Raw genomic sequence first — 20,362 nt, 5'->3', positions numbered from 1 at the left:
AACCAGGGCTTTCTGCACAAACTGCGTGTGCCTGGACCCCCAGGTTGTGGCTGTTCCCTGGAAGCCCCCTGGATGTCCCCTCCTGCCCTCTCCTCTCCTGCCAGTTCCCCCTTCCCTTGGAGTCGGCTCATCCTTTGCGCATCTTTCCATCTTCTCACTGAGTGTGGGTAGAGAGAATGCTGGAAACACAGGAAGTTGCCTTAGACTGAGCCGGACCCTGGGCCTGTGCAGGCCAGTATTCCTGACACGGGCTGGCAGCAGCATGTCTCCAGGCAGCCTTCTCCTCGTCCTACCTGGAGATGGAGCCATGCCCTTAGTGGGAGGGGCAGTCCAGGCCGGGGCTCGTTCGGTCCTGCCCGTGCTGCTCGCGCCAGGCGATTTTCAAGCCCCGGCGGCGTTATTCGGTAACCGCCATTGCTTTTGACCTCTTACACCCCGATCAGCTGCCTCGGTCCCAAGCATCTCTGCACGATTCCAGGAGAGATGCCCCGTGCGGTCCTGAGCTTGAAGATTCGCGGTGGGACCCAGCCTGTGGAAATACATTCCCGCCTCTTCAGTCCGACATGGCAGTTATTTTATTTATTGCCGCCAGGTGCTGCGCGCTCATAAAACTGTCACAGTCTTTATCTTGGGTTAACTGGGCAAGGGAAGAAAAATAAGGGTGACAGACGGGGTGCCTTCATCCTCCGCGGGCTTCCTGCCTGCGTCCGTAAAGCAGGCAGCAGGCAGACGATGGTTTTTAAGCCCACGTGGGCAAATTCGGAGGCACTTCCCTGGCCGGGATTCATTCATTGCGGCAACATCAGCATGAAGGGCTTGTCCTTAAGGTGTCGCTGCATTTGCAGGTCCACGCCAAATGGATCCTGGACACAGACGTGTTCAACGAGTGGATGAATGAGGAGGATTACGAGGTGGATGAGAACAAGAAGTTGGTCACCTTTCGCCAGCGGATCTATATAAACATGAAGAGCGAAGAAGTAAGCGCTTGCTGTGTCTTGTGGCGGATCGTGGCTGTGCAGCGGCCGTTTTGGGTTGCGTGTCCCTTCTGGGCTTGGGGTGCCCGAGCCTCCAGGAAAGGCAGCGTCCTCCTAGAGATCAATGTGTGCAGTGCATTGATGACTCACCTTTTCTGCAGAAGGCTTAACTGTGGCGCTAACAGTTTTGTTAATCTGACTACACCTTTTCATAAACTTCCCACTGCCTGCTCTGCTGGAACCGAGGAGGTGGTCGTGGGTCTGTCCTTCTGCCCGGAGGCCGCTGGTGCTCTGCATTCCTTTCATGGGCGCAGTTCTTATAGCGCGTTCCAGCCTCGCCTTCTCCCGGGGTGCTCTTTTTCAGGGTTCGCTCAAGGGAGCAGCTCTGCCGCCCGCAGTCTTGAAGGGCACAAACGCTTGCCCTCTGCCCGAGCGGTGGGGCAGGGGGGTGCATGCCTACAGATCTGGCCTACGCCTGGTTCCGAATTGGGGATACTGAGGTCACAAATGCTGATCTTGGAAAAGTCTTGCTTTACCAAGGGTATCTGAAGTTTAGAACTGCCTGAGCCAGCAGTATTCCACTGAGTCAAAAACCAGTGTTTGGATGCAGGTGTACATTCAGAGCCAGCTGTCAGCACCCTATGGGAGTCGTAACTCTGTGACATAACCCCGGGATGGTTTTCCCAGAGGATGCTTAAGAGTAGTTAGGGGCCTGGGGAATTTTCAGAACTGGATCTTTTTAACCTTTTTGAATTCTTGGGAATGCAAACAGCCAAGGAAACTTCATGGAGAAATTAAAAGCAGTTCTACCATGCAGTGGATGGTTTAGAGAAGTGTATACATGTAATGTTACAGAAATGTAATATTACAGCTCTAAAGCGTATGGACATAACACAGTGCAGAATTGCAATAAAATCTGTAAAAGGTGTAGTTAAAATTTAAGGAATGCTACAATAATGTGCAAGATAAGCTGCGGAAATGAATGGAGCAGTCTAATTCAAACTATAAATGTAAACAAATTGCTTACTATGTGAGCCAGTGAGTATTAAAAGAAGAGGTAAAGAAGATGAAGTATATCGCAAAACTGCCAGGTTGCAATGGGAAGGAGGGAATCGCAGGCAGTTGAGCCCTGGGCCGGGTTTCCTTCCCTCCCCGCCCCAGCTGTGGGGGCACTCAGTGCTGTGGAATGGTGGGGGGCACCTCCATGGCCGTGGCGCCCTACCGCTGCGGAGTTACAGATGGCAAGCAGAGCAGAAAACGGGACTGTGGTGCCAGGTCCGGTAGCAGCCCCGGTGCTGCCCAGGGTATGTTGCGTGACGGCAAGCGGGCAGCCGGCACTGACGACTTGCGTTCTCCGTACAGCCAGTCCGTAGCCCAGAACGGCGGGACAGGAAGGCCGCGGCGAGCGCCAGGAAAAGGAAGCACTCCCCATCGCCCCCGCCCCCTCCCACCCCGGTGGAGCTGCGGAAGAAGGCTGGGAAGAAGGGGTGAGTAGTCCGCGCACCTCGCCACTGGAGGTGGTCTCTCTCCCGGAACGATCCGTGGGAGAGGACGGGAGAAATGAGCTGGCAGCGCCGCTTGACTCAGAGCTCGCTCGCTCGCACGCCACCTCCTCGAGTGGATGGCATGAATCTTTAATGTCACATGCGGAGTGCCGTTCCTTGATCATCCGAGAGGAAGGCGCCTCCCACTCGTGGCGGGGAACGTGGCGCAGCCGTCGCTGCCATTCTGAGGGCCGCTTCACCGCTGAGGTGCGGAGTGCATGAATACGCATGTTTCCCTTTTTATTTCACAGAGTTTACCAGGCTGCAACTTGATCACCGTAATCAAGGCAGCTGCCTTTTTGTAGAAGCTTGCTGCATATATTTAAATATATCGGCCGCTCCTCTGCCCTTCGCTTTAAGCAGCTAATAGCTGCAGTTATCAGCATCACAGCAAATGTAGTTCAGGGAAGAAAGGCTGATTGGTTGGGACAGCAGCCTGTTCGTGGTGAGCAAGGGTTATAGCGAACGAAGCATACCCTTCGGCTGCAGGGGGCTTGAAAGGGAAGAAAGAACGAACATGAATCTAACGGAGCTGTGGCCAGCAAAGATGGCACCGCGAGAGTAGGTGTTTTGTGCGCTCTGGAATCAGGCCTAGACAAAACCCACGCTACCGCATCTGTACATTCCCACCGTGTTTTCAAAGATAGTGCTACATACAGGATATTGGGATAATCAACGTAACTAGCTTTCCGGGGCACAGAAGACAAGTGCAGCTGTTAAAAAGATTATCTTCTGAGCATGGCTCTCGCCCAGACCCAGAAGCTCCCCCATGCTCTGGAAGGAGGTGTGTGACCCTCCCCGGGAAGCAGGATATGTCTTGTATCCAGGTCAACGTTGGGTTGTCCCACCCCACCCCGTCCCACCCCACCCCAGTGCCTGCATAGCTCTTCGATTAGCCCTCCCCAGCCTCGTGCCTTCCAGACATGTTTGGGCTGCCACAGCCAGGATTCCCAGTCAGTGGCCCTGCTGGGTGGGAGTTCTGGGAGTCGTGGTCCAAATGCCTCCGAAGGCCACCAGGTTGGGGACACTGTCTTAGGTCACTGACCTCAGGGAGTCGTCGAGCGGGACTGCTGACAGCCCCCTGCATGATTCCCTACTGCAGGATTCTCAGATGTGGGCATGGAATTGATCAGTGACCCAAAAACACCTCGAAGGCCATTTCAAGACCATCTGGATCCACTCGTGGGTTCCAGGGAGGCCATCCACCCCACAAAGGTTCAGACACGGCCTGGTGATAGCGCAGGATCTGGCCGATGCAGAACTGTTAGGTTACTTGTGGTTAATTGGTCGTGGTTATTTGTGGTTAATTTGTCACAGACAAGCGAGTCTCTATGGGAAAAGGCGAGGGCAAAAGGAAGACGATGAGCAAGAAGATCTTACCAAGGACATGGAGGATCCAACCCCAGTGCCTAACATAGAAGAAGTGGTACTGCCTAAAAATGGTACGGGCTTCCCGGTATTGACCTCCTGGCTCAGCTGTGTCTAAATCCGTAAAGCCCCTTCTCCAGGACTTGCATTCGCCTTCAGACACTGCATTGGTCTGATACTGGTCGGTTGCTGTTTCCCGGCATTCTTGCTGGAACTGGGCTGGTCCTTGTGCAGAGAACCAGCTGCCGTGTTTAATCCACATAATTAACGGCTGAGTTTCTACAGCCACGTTCCCTGATCTTGCTCCATTCTTGCTCGAGGCTCTTTGCACTCCTTGCTGCTCAGATGTTCTGCCCCCATGGATTGTGGGAGCAAACTGACCCCCCTGTAATTCCATAGTTTATTTCCAAACCTAAAAGCCCATTTCTGCTGCACCTTTTAAAAGCCAGTATTCTTTCTAAGTTCCCTAAAGCCACATCCTCATGTCCCAGCTTGACCTGACCTGCTGCACGGAGCGTGCCTTTCAAGCAGTTGTCAGTTCTTGAATCTCCCCGCCCCCCCAGAAGAACGCCAGTCACTCCTCTCTCTGTTGTATCGCACTCTCTTCTAAATCTGCCTCCCTGGCTGCATATTCAGACCCGTCATTGGGTCACAGGTAAGCAGTGAGCCCACTGCCAGGAGACCTCGTTTTCTCCCAGCTGATGAACCTGGCGCCTCTCCGGCAAATGCGCTTCCTCTAAACATACTGGGGAGCTTTGAGACACACCAGTTCTCGGGCAGAGGAATGGCGCTCCCAGCACTCCGCGTGTTGGCAGTGCATTCTTGGCCGGTCTTGGGAGCAGCGCGCTTGGTGACCAAGGGCACCCCGCGTCGCCTGCTGCCGTCCCGTTCAGCCCACAGTGGAGCTGGGGCCTTCACAGCCGTTCTGGGCGGCTGCAGCGAGCCAGGCGGCGTTTCCCAGCTCGGCTGAGCGGATCTCCACCGCTGCCCAGGCACAGGGCCGCCTCCGGAACAGGCAGGGGTGAACTCAGGGTGCCTCTCGTGCAGGGGGTCTCTCGGAAGAAAGCAGACCCTTTCTGGCTGCTGGCTGGTGGCAGCCCCCTCGTGGTTGACCTCTTCCGAACTGCCGTTGCGAGAGCACCGAAAGGAACGGCTCGTGCAGCGTGTCACGAGCGCACACGCTCTGACGCAGGGCTCTGTCCCGCTGTCCTGCGGAGCTGGGGAGAAGCCTGGCTCCTGCTTCTGTCTCGGTTCGCATGTGTGACCCTGGCCATGCGCGCCAACATGCCGCCCCCTTTTGGTTACTGGTGTGCAGTTCAGAGAGGGACTCGTCCAGCGAGCAGAGGAGGAGCATGCCGTGGACGCGCCGCTGGTGCTCACGGCGGCGGTACTACCCACTTCTCCCGCACTGCGCGGCACTTCAGTGCGCAGCCACAGAGCAGAAAAAGCGCACGGCTGACACCACGACCCACCACCACAAGGGCCTCCAGCAGGCACTGCAGGCGTGTCGGGCTGCCGTCCTCGCCGTGGCATCCTTGATGTCGCATGTGCGCGACACGCAGCCAGAGGCAGAGACGTTCAGCTGCTGCTGCCCGTGAGTCCTGGGAGAGGGCCCTTGTCGCTCAAAACCCTGTAGCGTTCCAGCGAAGGAGTGGTTTTTCAGAGCAGCCGGCCAAAACAAGGTTTCTTATGGATATAAAGTTCCGGAATAGCAGGGCAGCCTCCCCCCGTAATGATTTGTCACACTTCTGGAGCTGAAAACTCTCTTCTTGGATCAGTGTCTGTCGTCTCAGCTCAGCTTGTGCGTAGCCTGCCTTGTCTCAGCACCAGCCTGGGCTGATGAGTGTCTGGACCGGGGCTGTGGATGGGCAGCCCAAGGCTTGCTGGATGCCCTTGGAACAGCCGTGGTCGCTCAGCGCAGGCTGGCCGATCAGGCGCAGGATAAAATGGGACAACCCCTCTGTATCAGGTGGAATGAATCAGCTGGGTGCCGACCGGATTTGCCGGTTCTGGGCCAGTGCAGGTAGTGGGTAGGATCCAGGCGCCACGCAGAGAATGTGCCTCCGCCTGATGTTTGGGGATACTGTGTGAGCTGCTGCAGCACAGCTCGCCCCGTTGAACAGGGCCCCCCAGCCCTCTTCGCAGCATCTTCCAGGGGCGGGCTGGGCTGGGCTGCTCTGGGACTGGCAGAAAAGTTCCCCCAGCCGGGTGGCATGTGCCAGAAACCAGATACAGCCCAGTGAAAATGAGCGGACCGTACGGCTGGCTGTGGAATGAGTTGGGAGGCGGTTGGGCTGCTGTTGCCCCACGTGGCCGCCCTGTTCAGTATTCTAGAAGACAATGCATGGCTTGATGTGTTTCCATTCTTTAATTTTACAGTAAACCCAAAGAAAGACAGCGAAAACACTCCGGTCAAAGGAGGAACAGTAGCAGACCTAGGTACGACCATGATCTTTGCTTGGTTTTAAAACCATTTTTCCCTTTTTTAAACTTTTTTCCATTTATTTTCCCAAAGTAAAATGAAAAATGAGGAAGGAAATATATGGCAGGAAAGGTGCCAAGGGGCAGTCCACAAATAGAGCATCTTTTACGACTGGCAAACTAATGTTTTCCTGGTTTTGTAACTCAGGCTGTTCCAGGGGTTTCTAAGGCATTTTTCTGCAAGAGGCTGATCCTTGCTCCTTTCTGGGTTCTCATTCGAAAAGGAGGCAGCGGAAGGACGAAGTCGCCCGGGTTTGCCAAACGACTGGCGTATGTTGCCACTCCTTTGGTAACTGCTGCTCACTGTTAGGCATTTAAAAATGGCAGCCAAGTGGCCAGGCCTGTCTCAAAGAGCCCCCACACAGCATGGGGTTTTCTAAAACAGTGCTGCTCACCCTTAAGTGAGGTAACTTGGCCGAGAGCCACAAAGCACAGCCTTCCACAACAAACTGGAGCTTGGCCCACCGCCAGGTCTTCTAAAGCGCACGTGGCCGGTTCGTGGCTCTCCAGCGGTTTTGACCAGAATTCCCATCAGCCACTGCCAGCAAAGCCTCGCGTGAGGGAGGCCCAGACCTCTTGCAGGGCCGTGGGGCGCTCAGCTCTGTTCTAAAGGGCTGAAGAATGAAGGCTCTTCCATTAATCGCGGCAGGGTGTTCTGGGAAAGGTCTGAGGGTGCCCGAACATCCCCTGGCTGGGGCCGGAGGGAGCCATGCCCCCACAGCAGCAGGTGTGTGGTGCCGAGCCAGCCCCACAGCTGCGCCCCTCGTGGAACGCGTCCTTCTCAAGCGACAGGACTGCCACCTCTCGCCCACAGACGCGCGCTGCCTCTGCAAAGCCTTCCAGGCGTCATCAGCACAAGACCTCCGTGCGCACGTCCTCGTCTGCGCCCGGCTGACAGGCTCCGTGTTGGCTGAGGCGCATGACGCGGCAGCAGAGGCCAGGCCACCGTTTCCCTCGGCCCGTGCGCCACACGCCGCGCTGCAGGCACTCGGTCATTCCCCTCTCCGGCGGTCAGGCTGGGAGCCCTGTGGGTTAGGTCACCAAAAGAGGACTGCACGCACACAGGGAGGGAGGGAGGGAGCGCTCAGCTTGGGGGGACTCGTCGTCTGCAGGCACGCACACGTATTGGGCACATCCCCAGCCCCACTGCCGCTGCGCCCACAGCGGCAGGCGCGATGCTGGCGGGGTCCGACCGGCCGTGCCTCGTAGCCACGGGACGCTGCAGCGGAAACGGAGACCAGGAAGGGGTGTCCGAACGCTAGAACGAGCGGCTCCCCACTCAGCAACTGCGCCTTGCGGGGGCCGCTTGTGAGTGTCTAGACGCAACCCGCCAGCTCCTGTCGGCCCACAGCCGTGGCTTCCTTTAAGGGGTCCCTCTGCCAGAGGCCCTGTGGCACAGTAGGCGACATACGGATGTTTTAAATGCGCGCGTGCACGCGTGCACACACACACACACACACACACAAATAATGGCTGGCCTTCCTCCCTTTTCCTTTCAAGGAACTTGGGGCAGCTTCCATCATTCTCCCCTTCTCAATCTTATCCTCATAACAGCCCTGCCAGGTGGGCTGGGCTGAGAGTGAGGGACTGGCCCAAAGTCACCCAGCGAGCCCCACGGCTCCGTGGGACTAGAACCCAGACCTCTTGAGTCGCAGTCCTGCTCTCTGAAGCACCATGCCATGCCAGCTCTCCTTCAGCACCGTGTTTCAAGCTTATTCATTCCTTAGTCGAGGCAGAGGAAAAGGCCGGCCACTCAGCCCGGTTGGCTGGGCATGCTGGGAGCTGTAGGCTTTTTCCTGCCTGCGCTTGCATGGGATCGGAGGTGTGGATCTGCTGAATTCGCTTCTTGGTTCTTGTCTTGCAGATGAGCAGGATGAGGAGACAGTGGCAACAGGAGGAAAGGTACGGGGTTTGCTACTTTTGGGCCGAAGTTAAATGGCATGAAGCGATTCTTTTTCCTCCGTTGTCCGAAGCCTTGTAGCTGTAAAGGTGTCGCAGCTCTCCCTGGCGCTTCGCAAAGATTCTCGGGAGGCTGACCAGCCAAACCCTCGGTGGGTGTTGGTCAGAGAATGGCTGGCCCTTGTGCTACAGCCCAAAACACGCGTCTCCTGGGAAATGGAGCCTGGGCCATTCTGGTAGGAATGGGAAAGGAACCTTGTGGGCTTGTTGCTTTACCTTGCCTGCCCCACGGTAGAGGAGGATTGTTGTACTCAGAATGTCCTGAGCACCACTTTTACGATGACCCCGTGAAAGGCCAGGAGGCCTGGACTAATGTCATTCACTAGATTACTTATTTATCTCAGGCCAGTAAAAGTATGAGATAACCTGGCCGAAGGATCCCCATCTCGTTTACTTGTCTTTAACCTCCAGGTTTCCTGATCTTTTCCAGCTTAAAACTACTACTTCTTAGCATTAGCTTGGCCAAAGCACTGGGCAATCGGATAAACAAGAAGTATATATCAGGTATAGGCACTGGAAAGAAAACCTCATCGAAAGTTTTTAACAAAAAAGCGTCCCAGGATTATTCCACTGATGCAGCACCTGTTGGCAAAGGGAGGAAATGTTACTTTGCTAGAACACCTGATTACGCATCATCAAGCGCCAGTAAAAATAACCCTATATTGTTAGTAGCAGCCGCATCAGCAGCTGAGAACAAAGATTTAAAAATTGATTCAGTGGCGAAGAATTCACAGCTGCAGGCTTTTAAGCAAGTTCTGGATTCACTTCCTATTCTGCTTTGTGTTTTAAGGAAGTGATGGAAATAGCTTGTAAATGTTTAATTGTAGCTGATTTGTACCCCCCCCCCCGAGCCATCACAAAACAGGCTCCAGCCGATCGCTGTCCTAACCATAGAACTTCATCTCCTTGTCATATGGGTGTTTGCTCCTTGGGGGAGACCTGTATAGGTGTCCCATTCTAGCTTTCCTCCAGGCCAGGTGGCTTGGATGGCCGATTCCGCTCGTGGTCCTTCCAGCCTAATGTCACGGGAACCAGCTGCCCATTTTTGTGGGTGCTGCCTTCCGCTGACACAGTCCTTCGCCCTTCAGGAGGATGAGGACCCCAACAAAGGCGACCAGAACCGCCCGGTGGACACGGGGGAGGACAACGTCACCGAACAGACCAATCACATCATTATCCCCAGCTACGCCTCCTGGTTTGACTATAACTGGTAAGTTCTAGAGCAGGAAGGAAAGGGCGGCGGCAGAGTCAGCCACTGCAAATTGGTCGCGGGTCCAGAGGCTGCACTAGCCCGTCACAGCCACGTTCTTTGTCAGAGGCCGATCTCCATGGCGCACATCCCGGGAACAAGTACTGGCTTAATCTGGTATTTGCAGCTGTTGATGGCTGGTTTTCTTTTGGTCGAGATAGCTGCGGAGTGAATTCGTGCAACGATTGTTTATGTGGACATACATCATTCTGGAAGGGCATTTCTCCTAAGGTCTCACCCAGAAATCCTCAGTGCAGCTCAGCTGTTTCTTTCTGGCTCGCTGGGCTGAGCCAAGACCAGCATAAGGCTGTGATCTCCAGCACTTAGTTTGACAGCAAGCCTGATGCATTTTCCTGGGCGTTTCTTTTCCTCTTACAGATTAAATTAATGTAGAATATCCAAATACTACTTTCAAGTCAAATAGCGGCATTCTAGGTTAATAGCTTTCTGACTTGAAGGACTGTAAGTGTGGGAAAATCCGCTTGGAGAAGTGACAGAATCTCTGCGTTTGCCGGTTTTCACACACTGCACGGGGTTGCTTTAGTAATCTCGGTGCCCGTGGTGGAGGTGGGAGCAGCATAATGTGCGAGTGGCCACAGTTTTCCGGAAGTGTGCGGGAGGGCCAGATTCACCCTCCCTTCGCGCGTCGGTCTCGGCAGATGGTCGTGTGCCCTCTGACTCGATCCTTCAGCCTGGCAGAGACTCCCTGTGGTTCCAGCAGGGGTGATGAAGACAATCTTTGCCATGACTGTAGCATGTCGAGGGTTAACCCTTCCCCTCCCCCAGCCGCGGTCCCCACCCTGCGTGGCAACCGCTTGTGGGCAAAATCTGCCATTGCCATATTGCAGGGGTCGAGAAGAGTCCTTCAGCTGCATCAGGAGGACCTGGGAAGACCGCAGTCCTCCACCCACGCTTGCTACATACGGGTTGGAATAAATGAGCCATCATTCCTCTGCCCCTTGGAATTAATTACGTGAAATGCGCCATCAGATGACTCTGTCAGTCCACAGCCACGTTCTGTAATCAAGCTTGTGTAGTGAGGTCACTTTCCCACCCACGTCCATAGAAGGAACCCACTTAGATAATTAATAAGCGGTGTACTTCAGACCTCTGACCCTGAGTCCCATCATCGCACGCAGTTTCTTGGACTGATTTGTGTCCCTGCACACACATGGGTTGTGAAGGTCAGGGCAGAGCCTCTCTGTCCACTGCAGTTGCCACGGCACGTCCCTTACGGGTGTGGACTTGGGGTGTATCAAGTAGATTCCCCCCACACACACTAATTCATTTCTAGGAAATCGTCCGGTGCACGGAACGCTCGCTCGCACCCACGTTTTGATTGGCATTTTTGTTTTTTCTGCGCTGTGGGATTTGTCTTCCTCACGCTCTTTTAGAGGAGAGATAAAACAATGTTTGTGGATCTTCCAGGCCCGAAGAACGCTGCTCTGATGTGCAGCAGTGCAGCAACTCTTAATAGCTGTCTGGGGAAAGTATTTTTGCATCCAGAGCATGCTTAAACACTCGTAACTAGGCTAGACGCTAACCTCAAATGGAATGCAAATTGGCCTGGTATAATTGCTGTTCTGAGACTAGCGTCATTTTGCTGCCAAAAAGGAGGAATTTTTACATCCGCGTGTGCCTCCTTGCTCTCACTTCTGCAGAGCATCTTTTAAATGCTAAATGCGATTCTCCGGCAGTCAGACACAACATGCCAGATTTAATATTCCTTTTTCATAAGGCTGGAACGTTTAGATATTCTTTGCCGTTTGCCCTTCTCGTTCAATTATTAGCCATTTTTCATTGCTTCTCATTTCTGTTTCCAGCTTGTTATGGTAGGGATGAAAATAATTTATTTCTTTAAAGCAATGCTGAGCCTCTTTTCCTCTGGGGTTCAATGCGTCGCCCAAACAAATTAAAACAAAATGCAGTAGAATTCCTAAGAACTCGCGCTGCTACTTACAGTACATGCAAGCAGCACCAATTAAATGATGCTCATTTCAGGCATCCATGGATTATGTGGAACCTGAGCCCTGATTTGACCTTTCCCACACAGGAAGGATCCAGCACTGTTGAGGCTGGACTAATGGGATCTGGGGCATCTTCCTGGATCGTCTGCCTCTCCATATGAGTTGCTCGGAACCAGCAGCGGCAGCGGGCTCTTGCCAGCCCGTCCTGCTTGTGGGTGTCCCTGAAAGCATCTGGTTGACCATTGACGGAAACAGGATGCCAGACTTTGGCCTGATCCCTGGGACTTCTGCACTCACAGGACCCTGTGTCACAAGGGTCAGTCTCACTCGGGCCCAAAGGAACCTTTGCCCGAAATGTGCAGAAAGTCTTCTGTACACCACTTGGATGGGAGAGGGGCAGCTGCTTAAGGCAGACGGCATGTGAAGACTTCTGCTTCCGGCTCTGTATTAACAGCAGGTCTCCCTCAGAGACGGCTTCATTTGTAGAGGAAGAGCCCCATTACCCACCTATTTCCAGCCTGAACTTTAAAAGAATGAGCTAGCCTTTCAATCATTCTCTGAAATAGAAAATCCATTTTCTAATCTAATTGATGGCAAAGAGATTATATCCACAATAATGTGACATATTGCAGATAAATCTCCAAAGTGCCCGGCCTGCTGGGAGTTGGAAGCTGAGCTGAAAGATCAAAATTCATACACATGGACATGAAGTTTCTAAGGAAAGAAAAACTGGCTGTATAATTCCTTGGCTTCCATATTTCTGTCATGTCTACACACGATGAACACACAAAGCAAGCGATTCTCTTTTCTGTGTGTGCCACGACCCTTCCACAATGCTATGATTATGTTTTTGTATGTAGTTTCAGAGGAGTAAATCAATTCTTACCAGTGTTTCCAGCCTTGAATCACTTCAGTGCATGCGCCTCGATGCTCAATTGCTTGTAGGCACAGACACAAAAGGTCATTATTTTTGAGGAATCGTAAGAGCACGGTGGCCCTCACTGGTCTTAAGGCTTTTAAGTTAAATAACTATGTTTAAAGTGGCTTCTATATGCAGAGGTTTTTTTTCTTTAGAGGCGGGATGGTTTAATTAGTCTGTGTGGGACAGGATGCCCCGTATCAGTGACTGCCTAGGGCATTGTTTGCATTTGGGAGGCAGAGCAGATCTGAGCATGGTCTGCACTCTAACCTTTTTGGGTTTCCCCCCCGTAGTATTCATGTAATTGAACGCCGTGCGCTTCCAGAATTCTTCAACGGGAAGAACAAGTCGAAGACTCCGGAGATGTAAGTCAGTGCAGAAAAGCGCGTGCATGTCGCATGCTCCCCTTGGCCTAACACGGAGCCGCTCCGGGATGCCTGCTTCACTCCAGGTCCCTGCAGGTGGGGCAGGTGAAGCCCCAGCTTGCTCCAGGGCCCAGGGCGCCCTCTGAGGGCGGGGTGCCTGGCTGGCACGGCAGGTGCACTCACGTGAAGCCGGGAAGCTGGAATACCGGGGGGGCGGGGGGGAATGAGCCACCTGGCAAATAAGCGCACAGAAGTTGCAGGCTTGCATTTCTGTGCTAATCTCAGAGGAGGGGAAGCTGTCAGCGGAAGGATGGGCGCCCACGCCCGAGCAGCTGCGGGGCCTGCAGAAGGAAGTTGAGGCAGTGAACCCCGCCTGAAGCCCTGGGGAGCGTGGCCGGTCCGTGTCCACAAGGCTGGGCGCGATGGCCGGAAGGCCGGTCTCGGGGCGCGGTAGCACCGCCTCGTCCTCCGCTCCTCACGCTGCCCAGAGGCACTTGCTGCAGGCCTCTGAGCGGACCCCTGAGCACGCCCATCTTCCACCGTGTGGGCCGGCGAGGAGACGAGCCGTCCGTCTTCATCCGCGGCCTCACTGGCCCGTGTGGGGCTCCTAGTTGCCGGTGACAACGAGGCAAGTCGGTAAATGCAGGGCCGCTGTCCTGCCGCTGCGTTGCAGCCAGGCAAGCCTTGAAGTGAAGCCGCTGCCGCAGCCGGTGCCCTGCCACCTCTCCTGGCAAGAGCGCGAGGGCGAGCGGGCCTCGCAGGCCTTCTGCCAGGTGCACGCTGGCTGCACCCCGGCTGCCCTTGTTCTCGGCGACAAAGAGCACATTGTGCTTCTCCTCGGGCCTTGGCTGAACCGCGGAGCACAAATGCTTGTTTGTCTGCTGCCCGGCGGTGGCTTGCAGAAGCAGGCACGCATCAGGTCTCCGCGTCTCGTTCCAGCTACACCGTCGGCATCGGACGTTCCCGTAGCGCACCTTTCTCCTCGTTACCGCATTAGCTGAGCGGAAGGCTTGCTCGGTTTGGCGGTGCTGCTGGTGGTCTGTCCCGCGATTGTCTGTCCTGCTCAATAGCCAAAGCTCCCTGTGCAGTTTACAGCCAGTCATAAGTCTTACAAACCTTTGGAAGTGAAAGTTCAGAGCAGCCAGCAAGATGCTGCAGTGAATGGCCACGTGGCAAGCCCCAGGGGTCAGGAACCCCTCAAGCCCCTGGCTGCCCATGCTTCTCTTCAGAAGGTTCGCTCTAAAGGGCTCTCTTCACCCGATAGCAAAAGGAAGACCGGGCTGGTGTTGGGCAGGCCTCTGTGGGGAGCGCAGTGCGCATTCCACAGTTGGGGCCCACCGCCGAGGGGGCTACGAGTCTCCCTCAGAGCTGGCGCTCGGAGGACGGCCCCAGATGCGGAATGTCGCTCCCGGGTGCCCTGCAGCTGATGGAGTCGCTCCCGCAAGTACCGCGCAAAAGCCGTGCGAGGCCCTTCTGGCTCAAGCCAGCGCCTGGAATGGGGCTCAGGAAAAAATAGGCAGCCCAGCCCCAGCAGGCCAGGAGGGTTTTCACGTGCTCGGCCCTCCAGGTTCCAGTGCGCGATCCGGCTGCCGCAGTGTGTGCAAGCCGCAGCTTCTGAATCGTCTTGCAAACGTTCTCCCGCGGAGAGTCCTGGAGCGTAGCTTCCTGAAGCCAGGCTGTCCCCGCGCACCTGAGGGCACAGCGGGGCCACCGTCCAGAGCGGGTGGGAGGAACTCTGAGCCACCGGGTCCACCTGAGCCTGGGGTGGCAAAGGCCGTTGGCTCCGAGAGGGCCCGCAGCACCCCTGCCGCTGGATGGCAGCAGGCGAGCGATGGGGATTCTTTCCTGTGGGCAAGGGGTGGGGGAGTTGGCCCCTCCCCCCCCCCGGTTGCTGGTTCGTTATGTTCCCGGGCATGCTTGCAAACCGGCTGGTCTCGTGCATCGCTGGGCCCCGGGACCCTCGCTCCCGGCCTCGGTGCTGCAGCATTCCAGGGCCAGGTCTCCTCCCTCCGAAATGCCGCTCTGGATTTCTTTGCCTGGCCCCAGCCCCGGGGGGAGGCTGGCTGTGCGAATGAAGGAGGGAGGGAGCGCCCCACTGCAGTTTGGCTCAGGTGCCTTTAAATCCGGCAATGGGGGAGGAGGCTCTGCCTGGAGCGTTAGCTTGCTTCCGGGCATCTGGCTTAATTGAGCATGATCAGGGAGGAGGTCGGGGCACTGAAGAAGGCAGCAAGGGCCAGAGTCGGCCTGGCCTCCCTGGCTCCTTTCAAAGCACGCAAGGGGCCGGGGGGGCCATCTGGTCCAGGCCTCTGCCAGGTCACACCATCCCGCCCAGGAGGCAGGAGGAGCCGACCGGGTTTGCACGACAGGATGGCCTCGCTCGGCTTATCGGCGGGTTCCCATGGTGTGCGGGCAGGGGCTGCTCGACCCGGGATGCTGTGTGCGCAGCTCCCACGCCACCCTGACAAGCCATGGCTTGTCCTAAAGGCTGTTGGGCCCACGGCGGTGCAGCGTGTCATCTGAACTCAAAAGGCACGGCTCATTGTGGGTCTGCGGGGGAGCTAGACAAATTGTTTGACAAGAGCTGGCCCCAGCCTCCCCCCACCACCGCCCCTCGCCCGCCACCATGATTGCTCAGTGCAAGGTAGCTTTTTAAAAAAAAACTACAGGGCTTCCCCCCTTTTCTGTAGTGGTAAAAGCTGGCTGTTAACCCCTGCCATGGGAGGTCCCAGCACGTCGGTGGCACTTGGGGGAGACTATCTGTGGTTGCCAAGCCTTTTTTTTTTTTTTTTTTCCCGGTGGCCTGCTAGATTTTCACAAATATTGTCTGTTGCCACCGGGGTGCTTGGAAGAGCCTGCCCACAGCTGTCAAAATGCGGATCAGGGAAGGAGATGAGCCCAAAGCCAGTTGCAATTGCAGCGGGGAGGGGGGCTACGCAGTCTTCCCTCGGTATCCCCTAGGATACACATGGGGGGAGGAAGAGACCAAGAGCTCGTGGGGGATCCAGTCACGTCGGATGCACCACGGATCCTTGGGCAAATGGCCCGCATTGTGTTGCCTATTTCACGATTTATGTTGCTGTCTGCATGAGCTCCCCGTTTCAGCGGGATGGGCTTTCCCCCCTCTTGCGTGCTTGTTCGGTTCTGGGTTCTAGAAGTTTCTGCCTGCCTCCTGTGTGTCCCCTTGTCCTCCTCTTCATCGGGGTGTGCACTGATCTCTCCCCCTCTCTCGTTCCTTTTTCCGAGCCACAGAGGAGCGCAAAGAGGCAGGCCGATTCCCCAGGCAGCCCTTCCGTGTGTGAAGCCCTTCAAGCCCTGCATGGAGGAAGCGGCCTCGCACTGCCGGCTCCTTTCAGTGCGGGAGGGGGGGGGCCTCCTTTGTGCCCTCGACCCGGAACCCAGGCTCTCTCAAGCGGTTTGCAAGGACGGACGCCCACGAAGCCGACCCACGGCGGTGCGGCCACGTCTCAGCATCCTGACCCCTAAGTCCTCATTCAGCCAGTACAGCTGGGCGTAGCTGGGGGAGAGAGCAGATACGTCCGCCTGCTTTTTAGCCACGCTTGTGAAGCGGTGCAGGGGAGTGTTTTGCGACCGCGGGCCCTGGGTGCGTCAGTGGGGCAGCGCCCCACGCGGTACCCACTGTCGAAGCACAGCGGTTGCCAGCCCTGGACTCTGCGCCAAGGAGGCCTCCGTGGGCTTCTCTTCGCCTTCCCTTGACGGCTGTCCAAAGGCAGGTTGTCCAGGGGATGCCACGGCCCGGGGAAGCCTTGCTCAGGAAAAGCGGGTCGCGGGGCGTGTGTCTGCCTTCCTGGCAAGATCCCCCTTTTCTTTCTTCGCCCTGGCTGCCCTCCGCACGCCACTCGCCTTGCGCTTGCCCCCAAGCCTCCAGCCGCTCCAGAGGGTGCAGGTGGAGGCCCCCGACCTTTCGGGCATAAAGCCCCCCGTATAAGCGGAGCCTTGGCCGAGCAAGAGGAGAGGATGGCCTGGGACACCTGGCTGTCCCAAAATGCCCGTTGCCCCGGCGAAGCCCAGTTCCAAAGGGGACCAACGCATTTCCCTGGGGAAGGTGGGATGCTGCTCAGCGGCAGGTTGTGCAGCCAGCGTCTCTGGAGAAAGGGCGCCACGCTTGGTGCCCTGAGGGCAGCAGGACACGAAGGAAGCGGCGGGGGGGTGTGAGTATCCCAACGTCTTAAGCGAAGGTGGCGCTGCCGAGGAGCGTGTGCCACAAGGTCAGATTGTGGCGTGCTGGAAAATGGCTGGCTGGTTGGTTGATTTCTTTATAGCATTCATATCTTGTCTGATTGTGCCACAGCACCTCTGGCTGGCTCACAACCGTAAGATAAGATACAGTAAAAACACAATATAAACCAGAACACATTAAAGTAATAATAAAATACAAGCAAAGGTCTATGGCATTAGTTATTAAAAATATCTTTTAAAAGGGAAGGCCTGGCGCCAAAAAGAAAGGGAGGGAGGCGCCAGGCGAATCTCCTTGGGAGATTCCAGATGTGGGGAGCGGCTGCAGAAAAGGCCCTGCTCCTCCTCGCGGCCTTCCCTCTCCCCTCCTTAAGGGAGGGTCACACAGGAGGGCCCCCTGCGCAGATCTCAAGGGCCGGGTAGGCACACATGGTGCAGGCGCGCCCTGATTCCCCCCTTTTCCAGTTGTTTAATCACAGCAGCAAATGCAAAGTGGCGCCCCCCGCCAGCTGCCACGAGCCCTGACTGCTGGCCGCACTGGCTGGGGCTGCCCAGAGTTGTTCCGCAGAGCGCATCAGCAAAGGCAGCAGGGACGGGCCTGGCAGAGGTCTGAGCGAGATGCTCTGTCGATCTTCCACAGCCCGAAGGTCCAAACCGGGCGGGAGGGAAGCGCGCGTTCCGCAGAAGAATTCTGCGTTTGTGCCGGGAGTGTGTCTGGGCTGCAGCGAGAGCAGCGTGCGTGCCACTTGAATGAACGGCAGAGCGGTGTGGCAGACACAGTGGACGGGTCCTGCGTCGGAGCAGGGCGCCTTTCCCCGTGACACGTGCGGGGAGGTCTGTCCGTAACGGGCCTGCGCGTCGCTTTCTTTCCAGATACCTCGCTTACCGCAACTTCATGATCGACACCTATCGCCTAAACCCGCAGGAGTACTTGACTAGCACCGCCTGCCGCCGGAACCTGACGGGCGACGTTTGCGCCGTCATGAGGTGGGTCCCGCTGCCCTTGCCTGCGGATGGAGCAGGGGGGAGTCTGCCGAGGGGGTGGGGCTTCCGCCCGCCCGCTTTTTGTGTAAAGAACACCATGATGGGTGACAGTGCCACGCGGTGGGCGAGACGGGGGCGCCGGTGTTCGAGGGGACCAGAGCATCGAGCGCATGGCCAGCGCTTGGCCAGCCTCCCCGCACCGCGTCCTTCCGGGGCAGCGTGGAAATCAGAGCGAGGAGGCCCAGGCTGCATTTTCCACGGGGGACTCCGCGGTTGGGCCCTGTTGTTTTCGGAGGCCGCACCTGGCTTGCAAAGCCAGTGGGGGTGGGGCCATATTAGACCCATATGTGTCCCAGAGGGCAGGAACGGGGCCTGGTGGGACGGACAGAGCACGCGGTGATCCTGCTCTCCTGTGCCGTCTCCACCCAGGGTACACGCCTTTTTGGAGCAGTGGGGGCTGATCAATTACCAGGTGGATCCAGAAAGCCGCCCCATGGCCATGGGCCCTCCTCCCACCCCCCACTTCAACGTGCTCGCCGACACGCCGTCCGGACTCATGCCTCTTCACCTACGCACACCTCAGGTAAGATCCTTCGGGGTTTCCAGATGAAGCCGGCGTGGGGTTTTGCAGGCCCTCTAATGAATTCCACCACCACTTTGTAATGATTTCTTGTAGGCATCGTGTATTTTTCAGGACAGTTTCTATGTGCTGTTAGATGCTTCTTCATTCTTGTTGGATTGTTCCCGTGCTCCTGCTAAAAGTATTTTTATTTAGCAACTGTTCCTCTTCCTGGGGCGCACCAGGGTTCAGGCCCAGGCCCGGGGCTCTTCAACTTTGTTAATGATTTAGATGATGCAAGGGAAGACACTCAGATGGGCAGATGATGCAAAACTGAGTGGAATAGTAAACACCCTGGAAGCCAGAATGACGATTTGGGGCCATCTTGATAAACTTGAATGCTGGGCTGAGAGCAACAGAAGGAGATTGAAGAGGGACAAGTGCCAAGCCCTCCACCGAGGAAAAAGAAACCAGAGGCATTGATAAAAGATGGGGAATACATGACTCAACAGGACTAAAAAAGATGTTGGAGTTACTGTGGACAGCAGGCTAAATATGAAACAATATGATGCAGCTTATTTTGAAATGTATCTATAGAACTATTCCTTCCAAATCATGAGAAGTAGCAGTTCCCCTGTACTCCTCACTAGTCAGACCTCGCCTGGAATACCGTGTCCAGTTCTGGGCACCAAGATTTAAGAGAGAGAGAGAGAAATTAGGATCCAGAGAGGACAACACGGATGATCCAGGGTTTAGAAACACTGCCCCCTGAGGAGAGACTGAGAGAACTGGGCATGTTCAGCCTTGAGAAGAGAAGGCTGAGGGGGGACATGGGATCCCTCTATAAGGACCTCAAAGGCTGTCACAAAGAGGGAGGTCACGATCTCTTCTTGCTGATGCGAGTGCAGGACACGGAATAATCAGGTCAAGTGGCGACAACCCAGACCCTGGCTGGACATCAGAAAGAGCTTCCTCTCTGTCAGAGCAAGACGGCAGTGGGACCAGCTGCCTGGAGGGGTGGGGGCTCCCCCACACTGGGGACATTCAAGGAGAAACTGGACAGCCACCTGAGTGGGATGGTGTGACTTGGTGTCCTGCAGCAGCAGGGGGTGGACTGGATGGCCTTCCTGGCCCCTTCCAGCTGTGCTGTTCTGTGATCTGTGATTCCTTCAGTGTTTTCACTGTCGCAATGCCACACACAAGTCATCTTGCATTTTGGCATTATGGCCAACTCGCGGTAACCACAAGATGACTAACAGATCTGACGCAGTCACTTCGGACCTGGAGCTCAAGAGAAGAAGCGAGGCACTTCTCTGAGGAAAGTGAAACCGTCATCGCATTTCTCGTTTCGGTTTCTTACTGAAAAAACGTTCGCAACAGAGGGCAAATGCAGTCCGCTCAGTCGTCCAGACCGAGTGTGGCGCCAGCCGCATTACGCACACGGAAACGTTCTCAGGCCTTATTTTTCACATCCCCACGGGCTTGCCTGGATAGTAGGGCCATATTCTGTGCTTTGTACATTTGCCATGGTCGATTGTGGTGCAGTAGCCCAGACAATTACAGATAAACAGAGAGCCAGTGTGGCGTAGTGGTTAAGAGCATGGGACTGGGGCTCAGAGGATCCGGGTTCGAGTCCCCGCTCAGCCATGGAGCCGACTGGGTGACTTTGGGCCAGTCACAGACTCTCAGCCCAACCTACCTCACAGGGTTGTTGTTGTGGGGATAAGATGGAGGAGGAGATGTAAGCTGCCTTGAGCCCTGTAGGAAAAAGGCAGGATATAAATCGAAAAGATAAAAAA

The 20,362-nt window shown here is 55.8% G+C and overlaps 1 protein-coding gene across 3 annotated transcripts in view; it reads left to right on the top strand.

Moving 5' to 3' along the window:
- SMARCC1 (SWI/SNF related, matrix associated, actin dependent regulator of chromatin subfamily c member 1) overlaps nucleotides 1-20,362 on the top strand; it is an 86,725-nt gene that overhangs the window by 21,025 nt on the left and 45,338 nt on the right. For all 3 annotated transcript variants that reach the window (XR_006413679.1, XR_006413678.1, XM_044419498.1), the window contains exons 8-16: nucleotides 846-977; nucleotides 2,337-2,461; nucleotides 3,836-3,960; nucleotides 6,266-6,325; nucleotides 8,232-8,269; nucleotides 9,415-9,536; nucleotides 12,755-12,826; nucleotides 17,894-18,007; nucleotides 18,434-18,587. Coding sequence is in view for 1 of the 3 variants with exons in the window: in XM_044419498.1 (XP_044275433.1) it covers nucleotides 846-977; nucleotides 2,337-2,461; nucleotides 3,836-3,960; nucleotides 6,266-6,325; nucleotides 8,232-8,269; nucleotides 9,415-9,536; nucleotides 12,755-12,826; nucleotides 17,894-18,007; nucleotides 18,434-18,587 (942 nt within the window). In the remaining 2 variants the exon portion in view is untranslated. The remainder of the gene's footprint in view (nucleotides 1-845; nucleotides 978-2,336; nucleotides 2,462-3,835; nucleotides 3,961-6,265; nucleotides 6,326-8,231; nucleotides 8,270-9,414; nucleotides 9,537-12,754; nucleotides 12,827-17,893; nucleotides 18,008-18,433; nucleotides 18,588-20,362) is intronic.

The sequence above is a fragment of the Varanus komodoensis genome, unplaced genomic scaffold (assembly GCF_004798865.1).
Source record: "Varanus komodoensis strain SLA01 unplaced genomic scaffold, ASM479886v1 scaffold104, whole genome shotgun sequence".
NCBI classification, from domain to species: Eukaryota; Metazoa; Chordata; class Lepidosauria; order Squamata; family Varanidae; genus Varanus; species Varanus komodoensis.
This window is presented reverse-complemented; position numbering and strand designations above follow the sequence as displayed.